Source organism: Ranitomeya imitator, chromosome 10 (genome assembly GCF_032444005.1).
Source record: "Ranitomeya imitator isolate aRanImi1 chromosome 10, aRanImi1.pri, whole genome shotgun sequence".
In the NCBI taxonomy this organism is placed as follows: domain Eukaryota; kingdom Metazoa; phylum Chordata; class Amphibia; order Anura; family Dendrobatidae; genus Ranitomeya; species Ranitomeya imitator.
The window spans coordinates 122,049,118-122,064,050 of NC_091291.1; the positions used below are offsets into that span (position 1 = coordinate 122,049,118).

The 14,933-nt window shown below is 41.6% G+C and overlaps 1 protein-coding gene across 1 annotated transcript; it reads right to left on the reverse strand.

Annotated features, from left to right (window-relative positions):
- Positions 1-1,014: 1,014 nt before the first annotated feature.
- Positions 1,015-14,633, reverse strand: LOC138652309 (5-hydroxytryptamine receptor 3A-like). Its single transcript, XM_069743100.1, has 8 exons — positions 14,481-14,633; positions 12,480-12,524; positions 8,085-8,194; positions 7,195-7,364; positions 6,884-7,047; positions 4,652-4,856; positions 4,302-4,535; positions 1,015-1,811 (listed from the first exon to the last, which is right to left on the reverse strand). The coding sequence occupies exons 1-8, from the start codon at positions 14,574-14,576 to the stop codon at positions 1,552-1,554; spliced, it is 1,284 nt and encodes a 427-aa protein (XP_069599201.1). The 5' UTR covers positions 14,577-14,633; the 3' UTR covers positions 1,015-1,551.
- Between the last annotated feature and the right edge of the window lie 300 nt (positions 14,634-14,933).

Below are 14,933 nucleotides of genomic sequence, written 5' to 3' on the forward strand. Positions count from 1 at the left end.
CAGAGTCGGCACATGTGCAGACTGAGATCTCAGGAGATGAGATTGTTTTTTCTGATTACTGAATCCTTCTTTGTCTATCTTCATGATGATCACGTAATTTACTCAGCTTTTTACAACAATATATTATAGAAAGCACTAGTATAGCCATTCAACCTTACTGCTGATGGATCCATCTCCTGTGGCAACAAATATGAGGTCCTCATTCCTAGGGAACCCCTGAAGAGGCCAAGTTCGGCTGCAATACTAAGGGACTCCTCATTCCCAGGAATTCTCTGAGCAATCCACCTTCTGTAGCAATAGATATGAGGTCCTTATTCCCAGGAAACCCCTGAGTAAAACACCTCAGGTGGTGATACGTGGGTGCACCTTATTCCCAGGGATCCCTTGAGTAAACTACCTTCTGTGGCAATATCTATGTATGTAGGGCCCTCATTTCTAGGAAACCCCTTTGGAAGCCACCTCCTATGGCAATAATCACAAGGTCCTCATTCACAAGTTTCCCCTGAGGAAACCACCACTTGTGTTGGGTCTTCATTCTTAGGGAACCTCTGAGGAAGCCACCTCCTTTGGCAATATGTGTGGAGTCCTCATTCTGAGGTAACTCCTGAGGAAGCCAGCTCCTGTGGCGATACGTTTAGAGTTCTTACACTCACATGATGCTTTTTTTGTGTGTATTGCACCAGTCTTCATTGTTTAATAGTATTTAGCATCACTTTGTGGTAGTGTCTGTTTGCACCTATTTCGGATACCTACTATACTTTCATGGCTCTATTGCCGGTCATATGGCTTGTATCCCAGAGCCAGTTCGTGGTCTAGGAAGCAGATTCTAGATCAATGTGCACATTTTTCATTGTTTTTATTTGTGCTTTCTGGGTTTCTGTGTTTGCTATATAATAAAGAGCTATATTGTTAAAATGTAGGGAGTGTGAGTCATCTTTGGTACGCTGTTTTCCTCCATTTCTGAATTGCATTGGCCGACATTTACTATTGTGGTTACAACAGAAATCTAACATTAGTTGAACTTTTTAATTTTTGGTGCAAATTAATTCAAACCATCTCATTATTGATAGAAAAGTGAGGCGTACACGTGTCAACCATCTACAAATGGGGTATTGAGTTTAAAAAATGCATCATATTTGTTATTAGCATTGGCAAAATATTAACACTCTGAAGTAAAATAATTAAAAGTGAGCGCAAGAGACAATCAAATGTCTAATAAAAATGGTCGTGTTTCCCATAACAACCAATCACAGAGCAGCTTTCATTTTAACCTAGCCGTTAAAGAAATGAAAGCTGAGCTCTGATTGGTCGCTATGGGTAACAGTTTACTTTTAGCCTGGTTGACGAAATGAGGTCAAATCTGTGCACCATTGTCCCAAATTTGTCGTATTTTCAGACTAAGTTTACACTGTCAAACAATTATTCAATATTAGCTGATGAGGGTCATTACATCTTTGTAAGCGTAAGTTCTGCACATGACTTTGGTTCTTGCTCAGTTACATTTAATAGGGTCCATCTTGTCCTTTTCTTTTGGATTTAATTCAGTATAATTTAAGTTTGGGGCCAGCGAGCCCATATTGCTGCCATGGAAACCATGAACAGAAGTACAATTAAAATATATAGACGGAAAAGGAACATGTCAATGATGTATCCAACATGGAGCCACTCGTTGGAGATACACCTGTCTGTATTCTTCTTCAGGCTTTCTTGGATTTCTTTTATTATCATGAGTTGCGCATCCAGGTCCTGTGCCGTGGCCAATTGCCTGATATGGTACTTGATAGTTTCATCATTGTAGATTGACAATTTTTCTGTGAAAAAAACATAAAAATTAAATAGTTATCAGGTTAAAGGGGTTGAACTCATAGGTGATAACTTCCTATTCGTCAGTCCGGCTGATGGGAGCCTCATTGACTCCAGGAATAACATTCTGAAGAGCCCTATGTGAATGGCGCGGAGGTCGAGCATGCGCGTTTCCATACCATTCATTCCTCATAAAAGTGTCAAACACCAGCTGAGCGCAGTCTTGGCTTTATCAGACACTCCCATTGAGAATGAATGGAGCATAGAGTAGAGTGTTACACACCTGTCCTGGATCTGGGCTTTGTTCCCCTCATCCTGGTCTGCTGAATTCTATTGTACTCCACATCGGGCTTTGCAGGCGACCTGTCTTGATCCAATTTAATAGTCTACCTGAGATTACATAAGGTACACCAAGACAAACACCTGGGTCTAGGTATTAAGACTTTTAGTGTTCCTCAGTCTTGTATACCTGCGGACTCTGCTACCTGCTTCCCAGTCTTCTGTCTGCCTGTGGTCTCCAGTACCACTGCTACCTGCTTCCCAGTTTCCTGTCTGCCTGCGGTCTCCAGCACCACTGCTACCTGCTTCCCAGTCTCCTGTCTGCCTGCAGCCTCCAGCACCTATGCCATCTGTTATCCCCCGTGCCTCGCCTGTCTGCTGCACCAATGCCGGTGGTCCATATGCCCCACCTGGTGTCTCGCACAGTGTGGGAAAGACTAAGTGCACCACGAAGGGATGAGGGGTAGGGAGCCCAACACTAAGAAAAGGTATGAGTGGGGACCCCTAAGCAGATCTAACGTCACCCTGTCTGCCCTAAACATCCCTATATAAGTTCTGTACCTATCGCCGAGCAGGTACCTAATCCCTGTCTGACCCTGGCGTTAAGCTCTGCTTAGGTACAGACAGGATGAACACTAGTCAATAACCACTGCAACTAAAGATAGATGGGGATAGACAAACAAGGGGAACACCTTATTCCCTTGTTTCATCTCTTGAGTAGACTAAGAGATGAAACACAGATGTCCTCCAGCAACACCAAAGTGCAATATAGCCGACTGCTATAGCTCCAAGCCTCAACATGGGGAAACGAAAATATCATCAGCAACTCCCAGCAGCAGGCTGGGAGTCTATAAACACCCAATCCAGATGTGTCAAGTAGACTCAGAAAAAGGTTGCCACTGGGTCAGAGAGTCCGAAGGGTTAAGAAGGTGCATGCAAATCCAAATGCAGAGACCTTCTTCAGCTAGCTGCAGTGCGACTGTTCAGCTTCTGACATACCCGTGACACCCGGACCTTGGACTTAGAGGATCTATCTCACCAATTGAACCATAACATAGAGAAGAACTTACCAACCATTATCAGTCCGACTGATGGGCCCCCCACTAATCCCAAGAATTAGGTTCTGATGAGCCTTGAATGATTGGTGTGAAACAAGCATGTGCACCTTCACACCATTCATTCTTAATGAATGTGTCAAAGAACAACTGAGCTCAGCGCTCTGCTATCTCTGGTGATACCATAGAAAATGAATGGAGCGTAATAACGTACAAATTTAGTGCAACCCCTTTAATATAAGTCTAAGGCAACTGAATATGATTTTCTTGGTGGATCTGTGATGTTTTTTTCTCATTTATAGCATGACTATTGTTATTATAAGCTTTATCATCGCCATACTTATCAACATTTAGTGATGGGGGAATGTTTATGTTCCTCCCAGGAGGGTCCTAACTCACCATGGGCAACTAACGTTTGGATGGGGTTTACATAACCAACATTCTATTTGTGCCCTGAAACTACCAGGACTGTATCTGAAATTTCAGCACAATCCTGGCAAGTTCAGGACAGTTGGCAAGTATATATTATTTATTGGAAGGGTTAAGAGGGGTTATTGGAAGGGTTAAGAATGGGATGCAGCAGCTGTTTCACACTCTCGTGGTGTCTATGAGACGGCTTGCATGTGAAGGAAGATGGGGCTGAAGTGCGGAGACATCTGATTGTCTGAAAGTTCTGAAATCAAGAAAGGGCAAATCAACACGATGTGCTGTAAATGTCCAATAGACGCAGCCAGGTCCCACAACTGGGACCCAGATCTTTGTTGTCATCCATGTAGCCACGCACACATGGCTGTCTAAAAAATTTTTATTGGTCCTCTGAGAGCAAGCAGCCACTTCTCCATTTCTGAGGGCAACTGTGCCTCGTTCTCGTGATGCATCTTTCAGTTGCTGCACCCTCATAGATGAGATCTTTATAGCATATCCTCTCAGCATGCCATGAATGTCCCAGATGGGAACACCACGTTAAAGAAGACCTGTTACGTGACATTAATATGTAATGTTGTAATCCTGTTGTAAATTCCCGTTTTCCTGACCTTTGGCGTTGTTTTTATTTTCCTGAGATATAGCCCCTTCCTACCTCTATGTAATTCTAGTCTTGTTATCCAAACTTAAGCAGTACATATGAAATATACTAGTTGGTTTAGCCTTCAATCTATTACTTACCAGTGCTATTACTGTCCTCTTTCTGTTCTGATATATCTGATATATTATTGCGTGATATAGCAAAATAATCTTTGCTCTTTACGCAGACCAGTGCAGCCATCTTCTCCAGGACCATTGTCTTCACCCACTGAGGAACCGATCGATGAAGAGTGTCCTGATGTACTACTCGGGCTATGAATATGCTCTCCATCACACTGATCACAAGAAGAACCATACACATTACAAAATATGAACCTATAAGGAAGGAACACAAAGAGTTGAGACAGTCCAGGAGAATGACGACTCTAGGGAACGTATCCTCTAAGTGGGGATTTTAGTCTTGTAGTGCAGGACTAGTAAAAAAAAATCACCTATTAGTGGTGTTCCAGTGGGAGGACAATTGTCTGATACAATGAGGAGGAAGACAGAATATCCGAGGAGCAGAGTGATCTTGTAGGATGTTCTCTCTCCAGTTTCCGGGGGTAAGTAAAATCCAGCAATATTCATGATCATTAATAACATACTGGGCAGAATCAGATTCACGGCATAAAACAGAGGTTCTCTTCTTATTACTATCTAAAAAATGAGTCAGGAAATAAATGAAAAAAAATAATTAAAATGCTTAAAAAAATAAATATATATAATCTGCCAGAAACTAGGGTTATTTCGAGCTTGTTTTTAAGGGGTTGGACTTGTCCCCTTATCTCCTGTGATGTCAATTCTTAATACTTCAGCATTCAAGGTGAAGTTTGAACAGTTTGGGGGAAGGCCCTTTTCTGGTCTCCAGTGCACAAGGTCCATTTGGACATGGTTGAGGGAGTTTGGTGGCAGAGCATGACCAGCCGCACATGGGATCTCATCATTGTCTAACAGCGTTGGGATAAAGAAGAATGGAAATAGTGAGCCAGGACTAACCCCAACATCAGTTCAGAGCAGAAACCTAATCTGAGCCGACTGAGGGGCGATCTAATAACCATGTATAAGTATATAAGGGGACAATACAAATATCTCGCTGAGGATCTGTTTATACCAAGGAAGGTGACGGGCACAAGGGGGCATTCTTTGCGTCTGGAGGAGAGAAGGTTTTTCCACCAACATAGAAGAGGATTCTTTACTGTTAGGGCAGTGAGAATCTGGAATTGCTTGCCTGAGGAGGTGGTGATGGCGAACTCAGTCGAGGGGTTCAAGAGAGGCCTGGATGTCTTCCTGAAGCAGAACAATATTGTATCATACAATTATTAGGTTCTGTAGAAGGACGTAGATCTGGGGATTTATTATGATGGAATATAGGCTGAACTGGATGGACAAATGTCTTTTTTCGGCCTTACTAACTATGTTACTATGTTACTATGTTACTATGAGCCACATGGGCTCCAGCAGTCCATTAATGGCCCCAAACACCAAAGAATTGGGGGAAACTGCTACCTTAGTGCTACCTAAAAAAGAGCCGAGAAGTGTTCTACATGCTACAAAGTGCTCTAACTGTAATGTACTACCCTAACAATAGGGCCAATTTTGGATGTTCTACTGTCCCAAGTCAGCAGATGCAATGGTGGCATCCACTGTTATGTTGTAAAATGCATTAAAATATTTTTTTTATCTATAGCAGTTCTTTCAAACTCCAATCCTCATGACCCCTCACTAGTGATGAGCGAGTGTACTCGTTGCTTGGGTTTTCCTGAGCATGCTCCGGTGACCTCCGAGTATTTATGACTGCTCAGAGATTTAGTTTTCATCGTGGCAGCTCAATGATTTACAGCTACTAGCCTGTTTGATTACATGTGGGGATTCCCTAGCAACCAGGCAACCCCCACATGAACTCAGCCTGGCTAGTAGCTGTAAATCATTCAGCTGCCGTGATGAAAACTAAATCTCCGAGCAGTCATAAATACTCGGAGGTCACCCGAGCGTGCTAGGGAACACCGAGCAACGAGTACACTCGCTCATCACTACCTCTCACACGTCATGTTTTCAGGGTTTCCTTAGTATTGCGCAGGTGAGAGATCCTGTGGCCATTTCTGATGACTTCATAATAATTCCATCACATGAGCAAAACACAGAGGAAATCCTGAAAATATGATGTGTTGGGGGCCATGAAGACTGGAGTTTTAGAAACGCTGACCTATGGCAATGTCTAAAATGTCATATTCTGTAGTAGCCACAACTTCAGGTCGACATAACAACAAAATGCCAGGGGTTTAATTCACAAATAAAAATAATAATCTATATATATAATTGTCTAAGGGTTTTTCCGTCTGTCTGTCTGTCTGTCTGTCCTGGAAATCCCGAGTCTCTGACCAATCAGCAACGGGCACAGCGACGATGATGTCATAAAGGACGTAGACATCCCGCGTCTGATTGGTCGAGGCCGCCAGGCCTTGACCAATCAGCAACGGGCACAGTGACGATGATGTCATAATGGTTGCCATGGCGATGATGATGTCATAAAGGTTGCCTCGACCAGTCAGCGACGGGCACAGTCTGCCGTGAATTCTGGAATCATCATTGTCCATATACTATGGGGACATGCATATTCTAGAATACCCGATGCATTAGAATCGGGCCACAATCTAGTAATAATAATAAAAAAGGCATTCACTTACAGAAAACAAAACCAGCCCAAATTTGTGATTGTCATCCTCTTCTGTAAGTACCACGTGGCTGGGAATGACTTCCAGAATATCCCATTCCCCATTTTTCTTGTAGTTACTAGTGAAACTCCGTGTGTCATTTGTATGTCTCCAAAAAGATAAATCCATGTCTTGTACTGAAAAGGGAAAAAAAGAAATTACAAAAATGTCATTTTTTGGGGAATCAGATACCAATTAAGGTATTAATTTTCTAAAGTTTCACTAAACTCGTGCATAACACAAGCAACGGAATAATGTCGCGGCGGAAGGTTGGACGGACGTACTTGTGTGAGTCCAGCTAGAAAATGTCAGGCAGCAGTTCTGATGGTCAAATGGAAAATAATAAAGGTTTACTTTGCAGGAAGATTTTATTAGCATGGGCTTGTTGTTATAGACTCTGCCCGTGTAATCGAGGTAGACAAAAGTCTCGTCTGAAGATTTCACTTCATCCACTCTGGAAACCAAACAAAACTTAAGGTCAGCGTTTTCGTTTTCTAAGATCAAATGACTTTTATTCAGAACGCGTAATATAAAAGATATATGAAACCTAATTTAGAGATGAGCAAAATGTATGCAAGTGGAATTGAATTCAGTATTAACCAGAATATAAACATTTTGCAATTTGATCCATGCAAATTCGGGCAAATTGGCGACTGAGCCATAGAAAGCTGGCAAAAGTCAAAAACAAACAAGTGGAGAAGTTGAATAAAAGTAGTTGCCCATGACTTTTACATTGATGGCTGCAGCGGGGTACTGCACATCTGCATCCTATTGATTGGAATTGTTGATGGGTTGCAGTACTCGGCCACAGCCATTATACCACTGATGGAGCTGTGCAACTGAGCAGTTTACAAACCGGCGGCGGCTTAGGGATCAGCTGATCGGTGGGTGCACTAGGTGTCGTGCTCCCACCGATCAGCTATTAATCACCTATCCTAAGAATAAGCCATCAATATGCAAGTCCTGCACAACCACTTTAAGAGGCTGGGCCATCATCTGCCCTTTACCATTATTCATATTCACAGGCACCGACCAAAATAGACAAGTCCTGTCAACACCAAAATGCCCCTTTAAGCCCATGACTGTTGAGAATACTTCTAATTAACAATTCACCTATCATATGGAAGACTTAAAAGTAATAATGCATACTTACTGTGAAATAATGCATACTTACTGCTCAGTGACCACAATATCTGGTTTCCATACCCATTGCGTAGGAATTGAAATTTTTGTGACATTATCAAAGTTTTCTGGATCCCAAGTAAGAAACTCATCAAACCAGGACTGTACGGCATAAAACAGGACAAAAATAAAAAATGTGCATTATAATACAACTATCCACCCTGTAATCAAGCTGACGGATAGCACTATTCATACACATATTTTAGGCGATGAGATTCCCATCAAACATACAGTGGGGCAAAAAAGTATTTAGTCAGTCAGCAATAGTGCAAGTTCCACCACTTAAAAAGATGAGAGGCGTCTGTAATTTACATCATAGGTAGACCTCAACTATGGGAGACAAACTGAGAAAAAAAAATCCAGAAAATCACATTGTCTGTTTTTTTAACATTTTATTTGCATATTATGGTGGAAAATAAGTATTTGGTCAGAAACAAACAATCAAGATTTCTGGCTCTCACAGACCTGTAACTTCTTCTTTAAGAGTCTCCTCTTTCCTCCACTCATTACCTGTAGTAATGGCACCTGTTTAAACTTGTTATCAGTATAAAAAGACACCTGTGCACACCCTCAAACAGTCTGACTCCAAACTCCACTATGGTGAAGACCAAAGAGCTGTCAAAGGACACCAGAAACAAAATTGTAGCCCTGCACCAGGCTGGGAAGACTGAATCTGCAATAGCCAACCAGCTTGGAGTGAAGAAATCAACAGTGGGAGCAATAATTTGAAAATGGAAGACATGCAAGACCACTGATAATCTCCCTCGATCTGGGGCTCCACGCAAAATCCCACCCTGTGGGGTCACAATGATCCCAAGAACGGTGAGCAAAAATCCCAGAGCCACGCGGGGGGACCTAGTGAATGAACTGCAGAGAGCTGGGACCAATGTAACAAGGCCTACCATAAGTAACACACTACGCCACCATGGACTCAGATCCTGCAGTGCCAGACGTGTCCCCTGCTTAAGCCAGTACATGTCCGGGCCCATCTGAAGTTTGCTAGAGAGCATTTGGATGATCCAGAGGAGTTTTGGGAGAATGTCCTATGGTCTGATGAAACCAAACTGGAACTGTTTGGTAGAAACACAACTTGTCGTGTTTGGAGGAAAAGAATACTGAGTTGCATCCATCAAACACCATACCTACTGTAAAGCATGGTGGTGGAAACATCATGCTTTGGGGCTGTTTCTCTGCAAAGGGGCCAGGATGACTGATCCGGGTACATGAAAGAATGAATGGGGCCATGTATCGTGAGATTTTGAGTGCAAACCTCCTTCCATCAGCAAGGGCATTGAAGATGAAACGTGGCTGGGTCTTTCAACATGACAATGATCCAAAGCACACCGCCAGGGCAACGAAGGAGTGGCTTCGTAAGAAGCATTTCAAGGTCCTGGAGTGGCCTAGCCAGTCTCCAGATCTCAACCCTATAGAAAACCTTTGGAGGGAGTTAAAAGTCTGTGTTGCCAAGCGAAAAGCCAAAAACATCACTGCTCTAGAGGAGATCTGCATGGAGGAATGGGCCAACATACCAACAACAGTGTGTGGCAACCTTGTGAAGACTTACAGAAAACGTTTGACCTCTGTCATTGCCAACAAAGGATATATTACAAAGTATTGAGATGAAATTTTGTTTCTGGCCAAATACTTATTTTCCACCATAATATGCAAATAAAATGTTAAAAAAGCAGACAATGTGATTATCTGGATTTTTTTTCTCAGTTTGTCTCCCATAGTTGAGGTCTACCTATGATGTAAATTACAGACGCCTCTCATCTTTTTAAGTGGTGGAATTTGCACTATTGCTGACTGACTAAATACTTTTTTGCCCCACTGTATAAAACATATCACACTCATAAGAAACTTTTAAAAGTGCAAACAAAACAATGAAAAATAATGTTTAAATCAACAATAAAAAAAATAGTTTTTAGGCTTTTGTGTATTTTGTGCTGAAGTCAGACGTAACATTTTAAAAATAAAAAGCTGCACATTATTATATTTTTTTCTCTAAAAGCAATTTTATTTTCCTATCCCTATCCTTAGCCATAGTTCTAAATTTAATCCTAAATCTAGTTTTAGTATAAAGAAAGTCCCGCTAACTCGTCACCCCAAGATTTACACACATGATCTGTGTGCAGCAGTAAAAGAATAGAAAAAAGTTTCAGCTTCCACGATCCAGTAAAATTAAAATCGACTTTTATTAAATAATCTACGGACAAATCATAGGTACAATAATGCAACGCGTTTCGGATCATTTTTGATCATTGTTCATAGCAAAACATTTTTTTAATGCTATGAATAAGGATAATAGGTGATTCGAAACGCGTTGCATCGTTGTACCTTTGTCTTGCCTGTTGTCCGTAGATTATTTAATAAAAGACGATTTTAATTTTACTCGATCGTGGAAGCTGGAACTTATTCATATTCTCTTAAATCTAATCCTAACCCTAAAATTATCCCTAGCCCTAAGCCTTACTCTAACCCCAAACCAATTCCTAACCGAAACCCTAACCCTAGTTATGGTTACAAATAGTGTCACGGAGTTACAGCTCTTAGTATTACATTAAGACAGTATGGAATAACGAGCAGTGCACATAATTTAATAGTTTGTTCTTTCACTTGCTGCTCATCTTCTGCCATTTGATCATTTTTATTGCAAAGCGTAACAGTCGAGATGAGTTTGCCATGGTCTGTTAAGCTCTACTTAGGCAGCGACCAAGATGAGAAAGCTAAAAGTGCACTTCATTATACTTAATTTACTCATTTTGGTTACTGCCTATGCAGAGCGCAGCAGTCAATGTCGTAGCCATCTCACCTGTTGTGCCGTGCATAATCGGCGCCGTTCAAAGAGAAAACAGCATTTGAAGGCACAAGTCATTTGACATTGGGAGAGGCACAGATGTAGGTGTCAAAATTTGCACGCCCATAGACTTTGGCGTGCCCTTCGGTCGCCCCCCATTTTAGACAACTGACTTATTTGTAACCCTTTTAGATCCATCGGTCTGCTTCGGAACATGAAGTGAAAAGGTCCCAGCCCAGGCCGCCAAGGCAGATTCACAGAATTTAGAGCAGTAGAGCATGCTGAACTTACCGTAAGTATTTTGTATCCATCTGTACTTCGTCTATAATTTTTGCCGAGACTGGACAATCCCTTTAAGCTGATGTTTATTGTATTTTTTTGTTTTTATTGTGTGTGTATGTGTTATTCATTACATTTCCTCTTTATACTAAAACAGTGAAGGTTAAAGGGATTGTCTCATTAGTAAAGATGAGCGGATCTGGTGAGATTTGAAATTTCCAAATTACCAGTACTTGGATTTTATTCCGAAAGTCTGTTCGCAGTAAAATGATTCCTTGTGAATTGGGTGTTCCTTATTTGCAGACCCCAGACCATAATAAAGGTAAGCTTGAAAAAAAATTAATACTTCCTTTATTTTCACCTGTCCCTCTTCCCCCTGCCTGTTGGCTGCCATCTAGTCCAGCACACCTCTCTCCTTTCCACCATCATTTTCCCCATCGTCACGCTAAGCTAGGACTTCCAGGCCTCGGATGTCACTGTTCGCGGTAAGGTCATGACGTACGTTGTAACATTGTTATGTCGCAATATGAGCCATGTCGGCAGGAACGTCCGATGCCTGGCCAGTTCCAGAAGTCCTAGCCTAGAATGAAGAGGCCAAAGATGAGGAACGCAATAGTGTAAAGGTGTAGGGCACCAAAGAGCTGGCACCGAGGGCGGTGGGGCAGAGGAACAGTGAGGCATCAATCTTTTTGGGGGACCTTTTGTGTCCTTCTGAGGTTGAATTTGCATGGAGCAAACTGCAAAAAAAAATGTTTCCTGGAAAATTTAGATTTTTATAAAATTTGTGCAGAATTCAGTTACACTTGAATAAATTCTCTCATCTTTACTCATTATCCCCAGATCCAATTTCCAGTACTCCCAGTAAACAGTTGATGTAATTGAGTGAAGCTGCAGCCAGTGGTATATATTTCAGGGAAGCCATTAGAATAAGCCAGGCGTGTTCCTCTGGGAAATTAAATATGCAAAGTGTCCCTTCAGATAGGAAGAGGACTAGAACTGTAGCGCCTCCTATTGGAACCAGCTATCCTAAAAATTAATATTGACTCTTTAAGGAGCCTTTCCATATGACTTGGGATAAAAGCCAAACCAGAGTCTCAATTGGCAGCCACAGTGTTTCAGGGTGCTGCCCCTCAGCGGTGCAAAGTATGAGATCTGATATGATTGGACTGGGGTCTAAGGGGTAACATTACGTCTTGTGGAGAGTGACAAGCCAAGCCTGGCATGCCAGAGCAAGGAGACTTATAAGCCATGCATGCTCATCTGGGAAATTAAATATGCAAATTATTCAAAATGTAAAATGATCCAATTTACCTGATTGTACCAGATGTAAGTTGTCATTATTTGATTTTTCTCATCCTCATGACAGTAATTATTTGTAAAAAGAAAGGAAATTGTAGATATGACTTAGTTATGTTTAAAGAGGGAACATAAAATGCAAAATTCGGCAAATCAGATAGAAAAATAATGGCGGTTCTGTGCAGGTAGGGTCGTCTCTAAAAGCTAACATGACGCAGACATTCAAAGGAACTGAATGAGACAAGCCGTTCTCTGGCTCTATGTTCTTAGAAGAATGGACGAGATTAATGTGCAACTCTAAGGTCTTATATATTTTCAGAATTGGGTTGGTTGATTCTGAATTCACACATGGAGGGCAGTGCAGCCTACTGAGAGTAGTCACCGTTTGGCCATGTGGTCCTTGGCAGCGCGGCACACTTTGAGGTCTGTTTTGTGTCTAGAAAAATGACTGACTACTTTATTGCAGCTGAGACAAATTCACTGCCAGCCCCGTAAGGGCTCACGCAGGCCAGCATATACATCGGGCACACGGGTGGAATACGGATGAAAATCGGATTTTAATTGGAAAAAGATCGTCCATGCTTTCTGGATAAAACTCTTATGATTTCTCATATGTTTATCAGCAGCGACCCCAAGGGCTCATTCAGATCTAAGTGATTTTCTCATATGAGAAAATCGGTCCTAGTTTCTTCGGTATTTTGATCAGAAATTGGTCAATTTTTACGATCAGAGTTTGGTCCGATTTTCATAAGTTTTCCTTTGGACGAAGGAAAAAAACTATGTAGAAACAAGAAGTCTCTTTTTCCTGCATGACCATCCAACATCAAATGAACAGCGCTCCACTCGGGTGTAGAAATCTTCAAAAAGTGCTTTATTTAGCCATGATACAACCAGCAACGTTTCGACCAAAACTTCGTCTTTTTCAAGTTTTGGTCGAAACGTTGCTGTTGTATCATGGCTAAATAAAGCACTTTTTGAAGATTTCTACACCCGAGTGGAGCGCTGTTCATTTGATGTTGGATGGTCTTGGAATATCCAGGAAGGTTCCCTGGGCATGGAACGGGCGCCCCAGTAGAGTGAGTGCTGTCAGCCACTCTTCATTTTGTGGTCTTTTTCCTGCATGAGTCAAAATTAGAACTACAATTCTACATCACTGGCAGGGGGGAGGAGCGGAGTAGTTGAGTCAGAAGTTAAAGGGAGGGTGGAGTTGGTCTGCCAGGGACCTTGCAATGATGTAGAATTGTAGTTCTAATGATGTCTCATGCACGGAAAAGAGACTTCCTGTTTTTACATAGAGCGTCGAATACTTTCAATTTAGCTAGTCAGTTTTTCATCACCTGATGTCATAGACATAATGGAAAAGAGAAGAATTATCTTGGTAGAAAGGCAAAATGAGCAATTATAAGCACACAGTGCTGTATAATAGGAGAAATACAATATATTAAGAGGATAAAAATTTGATGGGAGTTATTCAGGTAGATGCACCTACTATAAAAGGAGCTGCACATAAATATATTCTTATTTATTTCTTATGTTTGCACATCATATATTTCAATATTGGCGATGGCAATGTATTATGTATGTATATATACAGTATACACATTCTATCTATGCACAAGAAACCTGATTTGTGCAATGATATCAGTAGTAATCTGTCTTTTGAGGCCTCCAGAGGTCCATTTTTTCTATTCTCTATAAAGAATGTAAAAATAAAGTGCATATTTCCCATGTAAATCCTCGTCTCCAGCATTTGTAGGATCATCTTCTATTTTTCTGCATTTGTTTCATAACATTTGATTAAAAACAAATTAGTCGTCGAGCTTTAAATTGGGTTTGCATGATTTGCTATTGTCGTTTTTCTTCCTGCGAGGAATGTTAATGAGGTTTCCTGCCATCTCGGATGGATTTCTCTGTATTATTGTAGCGCTTCAAATGACCACGGAGAGCTGCCTACATTTAGATATGCAAGGGGAACGACAAACACAAGCAGAAGGGATAGTAAACTCTAATACTTACCACTCCCAGAATGGCATATATCATGATGTCTACGTGCACAGTGGTTGCCCTTTTCCAGTCTTGCACCGGTCTCACTCCCTTATTGTACCCCTGCATTAGGTAGTCTGTAAGTCTTACAAGGGTCGGTGTAAGAGTTGAGTTATATTCCTGGGCTTCGAAACATTATAAGATATTAAAGGGTTAATTAGCGCAATTCATATGGTATATTGGTATGCAAACTGATGATGGTCTAGCAGGAGTTCTTACCTGTGCAGGTACTGATGAGATATAGGATGCAGGCGCTGGGTAAGGTCCATGTCCCGTACATTTCTTCTGTTTGCCCGGTAGATGCAAATGGTCAATGATTTGTGTCCAGATCTGGTCGTCCTCTACCATCTGCTTCTTACAAGGACTTGGATGCCGGTGCCTGAGGTACAGACTGAATCCCTCTTACTGTAGCTTCCGAATGTCTGG